This window comes from Triticum aestivum, chromosome 2D, assembly GCF_018294505.1.
Source record: "Triticum aestivum cultivar Chinese Spring chromosome 2D, IWGSC CS RefSeq v2.1, whole genome shotgun sequence".
NCBI lineage: Eukaryota > Viridiplantae > Streptophyta > Magnoliopsida > Poales > Poaceae > Triticum > Triticum aestivum.
The window spans coordinates 452,027,707-452,039,970 of NC_057799.1; the positions used below are offsets into that span (position 1 = coordinate 452,027,707).

Sequence of the window (12,264 nt, forward strand, 5' to 3'; positions counted from 1 at the left end):
CGGAACGGTCGCCGGAATAAATGGGGTGGCGCGGGCGGCGGCGGCGCCGCGGCTGGATGGGGTAGGTGGAGTTGCGAGCGAGCGCTCAAGAGTCCAGCACGCGGGAGTGGGCGCAGCAAATAAGCGGCGCGCGATGGCGTTTCGGCCCGCGCACTGAACTATATATGCCACGCGCGCGGTTTTTACGCCTCCGCTGGAGCGCCCGGAGCGGTAGCGCGTGCGCAAAAACTGATTTTCAGCGCGGCGCTTATATAGCGCTGCTGTTGGAGATGCTCTTAGTGTAGTCGCTCGCCCTCTCTGGTTTTTCTTTGTTTATTTTTTTCCTTAGTTATACTTTGTTTTTTCACTGGTTTTATCTGGTTCTTCTTACTTCGTTATACTTTTGATTTTTTTTTTGTTTCTTTCTTGATTTTCTTCATATTGTTTGTTTTTTCGCTTTTGTTTTGTTTCTTTACTGGTAACCGCTCTTCTTTTTTTACACATGTCCAATTATTCTCAGTAGCCAATGTAAATTTTTAGCGCACACATGAAATATTTTTTTGATACACTTTTGACATTTTTCAGATACATTATTTACATTTATTTTAAATACATGTTTTTCTAGGTACGTAACTGAAGCAGCGTCGCTGGCCTGGAGCAGGGAAGCAACGACGGGCAAGATGAGGAGCAGGGCGATCTGCATTTTTTTTTTTCACGATCTGCATCTGCAGTGCCCTGCACCTGAATGGCTTGGTCATCCTGGTCGAACTTCAAGCTGCATCTGAGATAGATACAGGAGCTAACAGGAGGAGCAACAGAGTGGGAGTGTGGGTGTGAGGGTGAGTGTGTGAGGAGTAATATTTTTTTAATACACGGTAATATTTTTCCAAATACACGGTTTACATGTCCTAACGACAATAATTTTTTTATAAAACTACACGAACATTTTTGTACAATGTTACACTTTTTTAAAATTATATACACTTTTTTCAAACACATGCCACGTATATTCTTTTTAAGGGTCTGACACATTTTTTTACATCACTCAAACATCTTTTTTACATTGTATACACTTCTTTTTGAAAATGTCACAAGCACATTTTTTTAAACTCGTGAATATTCTTGAAATGTTACAATTTTTTGGAATGGACGAAACATTTGTTTGAATCACACGAATATTATTTTACATTGTACATACATTTTTATGAAATGCCACATACATTTTTGTAAACTCGTGATGTTTTCAAAGTCCGACGCTTCTGTGTGCGCTTAAATATTGTGGGCCTCTAATTATGTCACTCATAGTCTTCTGTTCTACTCTCTCCGTTCCTAAATATTTGTCTTTTCTAGAGATTTCAACAAGTGACTATAATCTACGCTCTAAAATATATCTATATACATCCGTACGTGGTAGTCCTTTTGAAATCTCTAAAAAGACAAATATTTAGAAACGGAGGAAGTAGTGGCTAGCGGGGTGAGTTCAATTCTGCCAGGTCCCAAGATCGAGTCTGTCCGCACGAGTCATTTTGTTTTGGAATTTTTACATCACGCTTTGAGAAAGAGAGACTTTTCAGGGTTTTTTTTTGAGACAGAGAGACTTTTTAGGTCGCGTGTCAAGAAAAAGAAAAAAAAACTCGCTTCATGCCTGGTAGGCCAGCCCAGTCGAGCCCGCAGCGAATAATCCGGGAATTTAACATGCCACGTCAATAATCCTGTTTGGGAACTCCTCAAGGTTCAAAATAGACCGGATTAGAGAGTTCTGTGTGCTGAATTCCGGGATTTGAAGTTTGGGGTTCGATTTAGCTTTCATCTATAAGTTCAACGTTTGTTTTGAACTTTTTCCTTCTATATATTTGATATTATAGAAGCACAACGATCCATCACAAAATTCCAGCAGCAAACAGCCAAACACAGATAAAATCACAGGGTCGCCGTTTCGACGGCCCTGCGGTTGAGCCCAAACTTTAGCCGCATATAAAGTTTTCCTTCTCTTCATCCATTGTCAACATGGCACACCCGTCGTTCAGACTTTAAAAAGCACAGGTAAAATTTAAACCAGACACAGAAAGGCCGCCTCCAAAGCTTTGGAGGCAGCAGCAGGCAGGCACCGGAGACATATCTTTCATTTCCTCACTAGGGCTAAAAGATGGTATAGGCCGATCCAGGCTATCTAAGGAGACGAATCAAGCTTTTGGACTTTGTTAGCCCTTTCGTGGTTGTCAGAGTGGCGACCACCCCGCTTCCCACCACCGTGGTGCCTTCCGCCGCCACCTCTGTTGTTCTTCCAGTCCCTGGGAAGTCCACAGCAAGGGAACAACAGTGTTATCTCATGAACATGTTAAGCAAAAAAGAAACACGGCATACGGTTTGCCCTACCACTGAAATGTTTTCAGTCTGGACCAAAGAATTTCGTACGCGTAGGCTTATAGAGATTAAAATTTTGGTGGTGGACAACATTATTCTAGACACAACTATGGTTCCTTTCTTGCACAGCATTAGGTTTTCTTCTTGATGAAATTTCAATAGCTATGATCCAATTTATACCCAGTTTATACTACAACGAGGAAAAAATTAAACAGCATCAACAATCTCAAATATAAAAAAATTATAGTACCTTCCTCCCCTGTTACTTCTATTATTGTTATTGAATCTCCCTTGGCCACCCTTTATTCCACTCCAATAATCTTTCTCAGCTTGTCCTGCATTGAAATAGTAGGTTCATCAAATAGAGATTAATCATAACCTTCAAATCTGCTAAATTATACTGACATTTCAATACCCAGTTTAATTGATAGTTTTACAGGAAAGAACGGAGCACACCGATGAAAATTATTTCAGGCGTAAACCTGAACCATCCGAAACTCACGTTTGGATGAAAAACAATTACTACATGTAACAGCAATTATATACATATTGTCACACATAAACTACAGAACCAACAGGTACTATAAGAAGGAATCTACTTGCATCGTGCCTTAAGTTACTTCATTCAATAAGACCCCAAAAAAATTGAGAGAAGCTGAAGTATTTACCAGACACAGGTTCCAAAGTGACAAGGTGGCCCTTCATAACCAAACCACCTTCATCCGCAAGAGCTGCAAATGCACGGGCCTTTTCCGCGGCCGTCGATTCCTCAAACCTAAGGTATCCTGAATCATCCCCCTTACTGAAGTCCACATACTTCAAAAAGGGAAGAAATCGAGAAAAATATTAAAGTTTGGTATAAACAAATGTCATGTGATAGAGAATTGTGTTTAATCGAAGATGTTACAGAAAATACAAAGCAAACATGATATATAATTTAAGAATTCATGCGTATTAGCCTTCTTCGGGGATGCATATAACATCCTTGAAAAGATTAATAGACCGTCTTTTGTATTCCCTATAAATATGGTTAGACATTATTCTTGGTATAGTCCAGTTAACCAGATAGATGTGCAACATCTAGTGAAAATGAATTACACTTTTCAAATACATATTCAAACAAAAGAAACATTTCTGCAACAGTGACCTAAATAGAATCAAACCACAGCATTATTGGCAGCCAACAATTGGAAGATCTGTCTGTGTATAACAGTATCTTGTGATTTACAAAAGTACATGATTCTACAACTTCACAAGAACTAAAAGCCAGCTCAGTGCATGTTTGGTAGTGGTTCCGCAATCTGTGGTAAACCATAGATGGAACTGTAAATGAAATTTGCCTGTTCCAGACATGTTATGCATTGAATTGCTTAGATAATCCAAAGGTGGAGGTGCATGTGAGTTGAACGTCATGAGTGACATTTGAACTTTCTAATTCTGTGCTTGTTCCAGCAAGCTTGGGAGTTAATTTTTTTTTACTACAAAACCTAAGGTGGAGATACATGTGAATCAAATATTATGACAGTTTTAAGTTAAAACTTCTGATTTCTCTGCTTATTATTTTAGTAAGCTTAAGAGTTAAATCTGCAATAACCTCACAGCAAAACAGGGTATCTTACAGGTCATATACTCACCTAGTAATAGTATGTAAACAAAGATTGCTGGTCATGGTATGAGAACAAACTGTAAAGAAAAAGAAGGACCGCCAGAAATCAAATTACCCGCACTGTGCCAAATTTGGCAAAATATTCTTTGAAGTCCTCCCTTGAAACTGGCTCCTTGTCATTTTCTGAAGGGCTTTTATCATCCTTTTTAACAGATTGTGCATCTGACCCTTTCAACTCCTCAGCATCATCTGACTTCTCTTCCTTGGCATCAGTGTTCTCAGGGGCCTTCTCTTCAGAAGCTTTCCCCGATTCCTCCACAGAATCGGAAGCCCCTTCCTTCTTGTCGCTATTATCAACTTTGTCCCCACCATTTTGTTCTGTGTCACCATCAGCTAGAATTCTCTTCAGCTTGAAAGACAGAATCAGACCTTTTGGGTATCTATACAACCAAATATTGATGATTCACAGGGTCAAGTCAAACTCTAGAAACTAAAAATAGCATGTTACATATTGTTAGTACAGAAAGTTTACCCTTCGTCGTGACCGTTTTTATTAGGGTGTGTATTAGGGTGCGACTTCTCATAAGCTTCTTTCTTAGCCTCCATTTCAGCATCAAATTCCTTCCTGTATTATGCCAACATCGGATAACACGTTATTGATACATAGTTATTAATAAAGTCAGCAATGTGAAAACTATAGACACTGCATCATGATTCTAAAATGTAAAGAGGAAATGTAAGAGGAGATGTACAAAATCTTGCATCTAAGTATCTAACCAACATCAATTGATAAAGAAAGAGCATGCAAACAAATATATTGGGAATAAGCCCAAAGAACGAGAACATAAGTTATGTCACTGGTAAAATGGTAAGCATGAGAAAAAAGAGCTTGAATCGGTAGTTATCTTACTTTGTTTTTATTTCCAGATCCGCTCCTGCAAAACTAAGTTTGTTATTCATGATATTGTTCGCTTCATCTTCTTCCGAAAATTCGACCAAAGCTGTGCCGCAGAACTGCCTCTTGTCAGAAACATGTTTTGGTAGCCTTACGCTGTTAACCTGTGATGCACAGTTCAGAAACAACATAGCACCATCAGCATTTATGTTACACGATTCATGTATTTATAATGATGCTGCGTCAACTTGCAAGTTTGCCAAACTATCATATCAACTGAATATAACATGCATAGTGCATCTAACTGGACATTTCCAGTTCAAAGTAACTGATAAATGTGTTAATGAAAGACTGAAAGTTGAAGCAACACGCGATGTGTAAACTAGCGGTTCTAGCCTATCCTGTCAAGTCTGGTACTCAAGGTTATACAAATAACATACCTTGCCATACTGAGTAAAGAAAGATTGAACATCTTCCAGCTTTACGTTGTGAGGAAGTGGTGACACAGCAATTGACCTCGAGTCAATTTGCACTATAATCTCATCTGGCTTCAACAACTCGTTAGCTCTCCCAACTCTCTTCCCTGTATAAACAAAAAATTGATATCAGTTACGGAACCATATAACTCGCATATTTCTGTAAGAGAAACTGAAGCAAGACATGTTCATTTTGGCCTAATTTGCACCATGCAGCAACCATCCACTTTAACAGGTGAATTAACTAGATCGTAATGAAGATTTGATCAAATATAAGAATAAATCATCTACAGTACTTAACTATGAACTACAGAGTTCACCATGTCAGTCACTACATGAAACTGGAAAACGGAATATTGAGCATGATTGGTTTGATGCCAAAAGTTGGCATGCCAATATTTGGCAAATGCCAAATGTTGGGTAGTGATTGGTTGGCTACCAACTTTTTTTCTCAACCTCACAAAAAGTTGCCAACATTTGGCAAATTTTGATTTTGCCAAATGTTGGCTTGCCAAATATTGGCAGTGCCAATTGTTGGCATCAAACCAATTATGTTCATTATCCTTCCACTCAGAAGTTATGCTTCTTCAGTATTGAAACAGGAACCCCACTGCAGATCACTATAGATTCGCATGTCATGTAAACGGGCTGACAGGCTGTCTGGAATAACTTCCTTACCGTCCTCGGAGACACGGAGGGCCGCGGAACACCGCAGCACCTTGGCGACCGCGAGCACCGTCGTCTCTGGCACGCCGTCCTCCTTCACGGTGGCATCTAGGCCAAGGTGCGACCTCATCTTCGCGAAGGAGCAGATAAGAGCCAAGCTCACCACTGCTTGATCCGAAACCCCCCAAAAAAGAGCACCAAAATTAGCACCGGTACCACAAAAAGCAAAGCAGCATGATCATGAAAACAGTGAGGAATTCGTACATCCATCCTCGCTTTCCTCGACGGTCTTCCGCAGGAAACCGTCGCGGGGGAGGTTGCTGTCGCTGAAGTAGAACTCCACCTGCGGCTCAAAACAGAGGCGGGGAGAATAAGCAACCACGACCCAGAAATTTCAGGGGGGACGCTGGGATCGGAGACGGGGTAGGAGCTCCAAACCTGGCGGAGGACATTCTTTGCCTTGGTCTCGTCGAGGGAAACCGCGGGAGCTGGAGCGGGGGCGGCGGGGGCGGCGGCGGGGGCGGCGGCGGGGGCGTCTGTTGTCGCCATGGCTAACGCGTTTGGGCCGGAAGGGGCGGATGCGCTAGGGTTTAGGAGTATGGCGGGTACTATTCGGGTTTAGGGTTATTTAGCTGCGACGAAATAGAAAAGGTATCTGCCTGGGAAGGAAGGACAGGCGTGTGGGGTGTGAGGTGTGCGTCCGGGCCTGTATGGGCTGAGCGTCCACGTCTTCCACGCATTTGGGCTTTGCTAGGATTATTGAGTTGGACAGGGCCAGAAACCGTGGGTTCATTGGGGTGCAGGCCTGCTACGCGGAGAGATTGCGTATCTTCTTTCCATTAATAGAAGGAGTTAATGAAAAATTATATGCTGTTGGTATTAGGGCTGCAAGAAAAACTCAAGGCTCGTGAGCCGCTTGAGATCGACTTGTTTTTTGACTCGACTCGAGATCTTTTTTCTTTGCGGAAAAACTTTCAATCTATTCATCTTCAATTATGGCAGTACAACGAACACCAGAAATAAAAATTACATCCAGATCCGTAGACCACCTAGCGATGACTACAAGCACCGAAGCGAGCCGAAGGCGCGCCGCCGTCATCACCCCTCCATCGCCGGAGCCGGGCACAACTTGTTGTAATAGACAGTCGGGAAGTCGTCGTGCTAAGGCCCCATAGGACCAGCACCCCAGAACAGCAACCGCCGCCGATGAAAAATAGCGTAGATCGGAAGAATCCAAACCGAAGACACACGAACATAGACGAACAACGACGAGATCCGAGCAAATCCACCAAAGATAGATCTGCCGGAGACAGACCTCCACACGCCCACCAACGATGCTAGACGCACCGCCGGAATGGGGGCTAGGCGGGGAGACCTCTATTCCATCTTCAGGGAGCCGCCGCCGTCTCGCCTTCTTGAGTGGGACACAAACCCTAACAAGATTAAAAAAACAACTAAAAATGGAGCCCTCTCACCGGCCCTTGCCAGGATCCACCGCGCCTCCATGGCCCTAGGGCCACCGGAGACGAGGCGGACCTGCGCCGGCGCCGGCGAGAGGCACGAACCCTAACTTTCTTTCTTGGAGGAGGAGGAGGAGGCGGAGCCCTGGCTATAATTAGGTCAAATCATAGTCAACGTCACCATGGCAAGGGTAATCGGCCACAGACCATCATCTCTCTAAAATATGATATTTTACTCGACTCGAAAAGAAACGAGCTAAGTTTGAACACTTTATGTAGCTCGATCAAGAAACGAGCCGATCTTGAGCCAATGTTGGCTCGCTCGATTTTAGCTCGATAACTCAATAGAATATCATTATATGTTAAATGATCATGCCATATATTAAATGAAAATAAGATAATTTATTACCATATATGTTGTCCATAATTTTTCTCCATTTTATTTACCGACGAACATGGAAACTTAATTAAGTGCAGAGAAGATTTAGGCCTAATTATGGCATATGGTCGACTATGTGTTAAATATCCTATATTTTTGGCAAAGGTTCCTAGCATATTCACCTTAATTTTTTTGTTTTTCATCGATAGATTTATAATTTTTACCATCTCATTTAGCTCGAAGCTAGCTCGAGATCGACTCGAGATCGTTACAAGCTGAGCACGAGTCATGTTCTACAGCTCGATCATGAGCTTCACTCAGTTTGAGCTCGCTCGAATTTTCTTAGCCAACTCCAACTCGCTCGAGCTCGACTCGTTTGCAGCCCTAGTTGGTATCTATCCTCGGTGGGCGACTTTTGCGAAGACCATATCCGAATTGCATGGCAAGAAACAGAGCTAGAAAGGACGTGGAGAGGGCATTTGGTGTGCTTCAAGCTTGTTGGGGAATTATGCGCAGCGCTGCAATGATGTGGGAATCAGAAACTTTGTGGCAGCTGATGACATGTTGTGTTATTTGATGAGGGTGATGGTGTAGCCCAAACTAATGATTTTGAAGCACCTGGAGAACAGGTTGAAATCCCAGAAGATCAAGATGCAACTCAGCTTATGACCTTTCTGCAGCTGCATCAGAATCTTCGAGATCATCAGGTGCACAAGCAGCTACTCAATGATTTTGTCGAGCACATGTGGACCCATAAATTTTATGTAAACACTATTTTATGCTCGGTATTGACCAACATTTGTTATGTACGTGCGACATTGGTTTGCATGATCAACGTGCATGGATTTGCATGGATTTGAGAGTCCGGATTTGAGAGATGTGGATGCCCGGAGATCAAGATGCAACTCAGCTTATGACCTTTCTGCAGATGCATCAGAATCCTCGAGATCATTAGGTGCACAAGCAGCTACTCAATGATCTTGTTGAACACATGTTGACCCATAAATGTTATGTAAACACTATTTTATGCTCGGTATTGACCAACATTTGTTATGTACGTGCGACATTGGTTTGCATTATCGACGTGCATGGATTTGAGAGATGTGAATGCCCGGAGTGAAATATGAGGGCCAGTCGGGATGCATCCACGGGTGTGCCCGGGCTCTTCCGCGGGCGTATAGGGGGCCAGATTTACCAAGTCCGGCTGTGCATGCTCTCAAAAAGTAGTTAACTATGTATGTTGTGCCGATACTTGAGCTAGTTTTTGTAAGTCTGCGTTTTAGAGGAAATGTTGCTTTGTGGTTACAAACTTATGAAGCTATGCATAACATTAATAGTTGGGAAGAACTAGTAGTAGTTTTTTCTCAAAATTTTGGTAGAGACACGTGTCATATGCATTTCAAAAGCTTGGAGCATACAGCCGAACTCCCCAAATTGACGGAGCGGATGCAGGACCACTCATCAGAGAAGAAAAAAGTTGACCCAAACGTACCCCTCAAAGCCTCCCAAAAGCCCAGGTGTACAGGAGAAAAGGTGAGAGACATGACTGTGAAAACAAAAATTGAGCGGACGCGCCCAGGGCCGAATTAGGTGCATGCAGCCGTAGATGCTCTTAGAGCGTCTACAGTAAAAGAGTATCATCACAAATTTGAGCAACTTACGCATGAAGTGTTGGTATATAACATAAATTATGAGGAATTTGTTACCAAGTTTGTAAAAAGGGATAAAACGTAAAATTCAGTCAGGTAGAAGTTTACATAAGCGTAGGACTGTTGATTCGGCTTTGTCTCTTGCTCAAACACAAGAAGAGGAGGCGAAACTTGCATCCAGCTCACGCTACAGAAGTGATTTCAAGTACTCTGCTCGAAGTGATTACAAGACGTGCAGTCCAAAGAGTCAACTTGCTCTATAATCTCATCTGGCTACAGCAGCTCGTTAGCTCTCCCAACTTTCTTCCCTGTATAAAAGAAAATGAAAATCAGTTACGGAACCATAGCACTAGCATATTTCTACAAGAGCAATTGAAGTAAGACATGTTCATTCTGGCTAATTTGCACCATATGCAGCAACAGTCCATTTTACCAGATGAATTAGCTAGATTATAATGAAGATTTTTACCTAACGTAAGAATAAATCATCTACTTCGCGATGAACTACAGAGTTCACCATGTCAGTCTTTACATAAAACTGGAAAGTGGAATATTATCCTTCCACTCAGAAGCTATGCCTCTTCAGCATCGAAACAGTACCCCACTGCAGATCACTATAGATTTCGATCTCATGTAAAGGGACTGACAGGCTACTGGAAAATAACTTCCTTACCGTCCTCAGAGACGCGGAGGGTCGCTGAACCTTGGCGACCGCAAGCACTACCGTCTCAGGCACGCCGTCCTCCATCACGGTGGCATCTAGGCCAAGGTGCGACCTCATCTTGCTGAAGCAGCAGATGAGAGCCAAGCTCACCACTGCCCAATCCCAAACCCACCAAAAAAGAGCACCGAAATTAGCATCAGCACGACAAAAAGCATGATCATGAAAACAGCGAGGGACTCGTACATCCATCCTCACTCTCCTGGACGTGGTGCCGCAGGAAACGGTCGCGGGGGAGGTTGATGTCTCCGAAGTAGAACTCCACCTGCGGCTCAAAGAAGAGGAGAGAAGAATAAGCAACCTTGACCCAGAAATTTCAGGGGGCCGCGAGACGGCTGGGATCGGAGACGGGGTAGGAGCTCCAAACCAGGCGGAGGACATTCTTTGCCTTGGTCTCGTCGAGGGAAACCGCGGGGGCTGGGGCGACGGCGGCGGCGGCGTCTGTTGTCGCCATGGCTAACAAGTTTGGGCCGGAAGGGGCGGAGGCGCTAGGGTTTAGGAGTACGGCGGGTACTATTCGGGTTTAGGGTTGTTTATGTAGCTGCGACGAAATAGAAAAGGTATCCGCCTGGGGAAGGAAGGACAGGCGTGGGGGTGAGGCGTGCGTCCGGGCCCGTATGGGCTGAGCATCCACGTCTTCCACGCATTTGGGTTTTGCTAGGATTAGTTTAGACATGGCTAGAAACCGTGGGTTCATTGGGTGCAGGCCTACTACGCACAGAGATTGTGTATCTTTTCATTAATAAAAGGAGTTCGTTTGTCTAAAAAAAAAGGAGTTAATGAAAAAAAAATTGTTGTTCGTATAACATGTAACATGAGCGCAGGTGGCATTACACGATGACCCTAGCATGCGAGGAGGGATGCTCAACCCCAAGTGCAACGCCTACATCTCAGGAAGGATTATTGTCAATCCTTTAGCACGAGCCTTCGCCCATAGCCATGGTTGATCTTTGATTTTGTCGGCGTCCTGGGAACGGGTACCCAGACTTGCCTGCCTGCGGTCCATGGCGTGGCTCCATCAACGACCCGGTACGGCCTAGCTTCAGCAACAACAACTGAAGACCCTCGCGAGGGGGACGACACCAAGACCTTCCTAGGGGACGGCCTCACTAGATTGGCTCCCGAGAAGCGGAGATATCAATGCAAGGAGCACCTCACGAGGTTCAGGTGACGTGAGCCATGACGACCAAGGCCAGGCGGGCGCCAGCGGGCGCAGTGTACCAGTTTCCTCTTTGGTGCTATGGAGGCAAGCGCAGGTGCAGGGTCCCAAGGAATCAACCAAAGGTTTCCATATCGGTGCAACGAGACCAAGACCGCCAGGACGGAGGTCATCGCGGAGCCCACCGCGGCGTCACCACCAGAGCCTTTTGCAGGCAAAGACTACTTTTGTCAGGATAGCATGTACTAGTTATCCCCCTTCAAATTTGGCCGTTGTGGGATCCCTTCCCGCCTAACATTTGGAAAGAGGACCAAGGCCACTATAAATAGGACTTAGCCACCATCATAGACGGGACGGATCAATTCCACCCTGACCATATCACCAGCTCATCAAGCTCAAGAACACCTAACCTCCGGAGGCTGTTCACCCACTGTACTAGTTCATTCTCAGCCCCTCGAGGCAATCCACCACAAAACTGGACTAGGGTATTACACCGCAAGGTGGCCCGAACCAGGATAAACTGTTGTGTCTCTTGTCCCTTGGGTTCGTCGAGCTAGCGTCGAGTTAGGCCGTGGAATCGTTGAGCAGGCAGACTGGGAAGAGAGAGTTCTTCGCACGCACCCCAGAGTTCGAACCTCTCAAGGGTCTGCGGAACTCCGAATCCGACATTTGGCGCGCCAGGTAGGGGTGCGTCGAAGCCTCCCTTCTGTCAACCGACTCGCCGCCGCTTCACCGCCTCCATGGCTGATGCTCGTCGGACCCGTGCTGAGCGTCGAGCCGCTCGCGTCGCCCAGACGGCGCCCGTCGGCGGCCTCCCCGTCGTTCTCCATCACCTGCTGCCAACGCCGCCACTTGCCTAGCGGGACACGAGTAACAAGCTTCATCGTTGCACCCCTCCGTGCGGCGAGAT

At 44.8% G+C, this 12,264-nt stretch overlaps 1 protein-coding gene across 1 annotated transcript; it reads right to left on the reverse strand.

Moving 5' to 3' along the window:
• Nucleotides 1-1,942: 1,942 nt before the first annotated feature.
• LOC123053775 (la protein 1) lies at nucleotides 1,943-10,724 on the reverse strand. The gene is made up of 14 exons (XM_044477324.1): nucleotides 10,563-10,724; nucleotides 10,382-10,460; nucleotides 10,148-10,290; nucleotides 8,444-8,505; nucleotides 7,302-7,419; nucleotides 6,251-6,329; nucleotides 5,999-6,151; nucleotides 5,285-5,427; nucleotides 4,860-5,008; nucleotides 4,482-4,574; nucleotides 4,065-4,389; nucleotides 3,012-3,159; nucleotides 2,594-2,678; nucleotides 1,943-2,270 (listed from the first exon to the last, which is right to left on the reverse strand). Exons 1-14 carry the CDS (start codon nucleotides 10,647-10,649, stop codon nucleotides 2,150-2,152), a joined length of 1,785 nt encoding a protein of 594 aa, XP_044333259.1. The 5' UTR covers nucleotides 10,650-10,724; the 3' UTR covers nucleotides 1,943-2,149.
• Nucleotides 10,725-12,264: the final 1,540 nt, after the last annotated feature.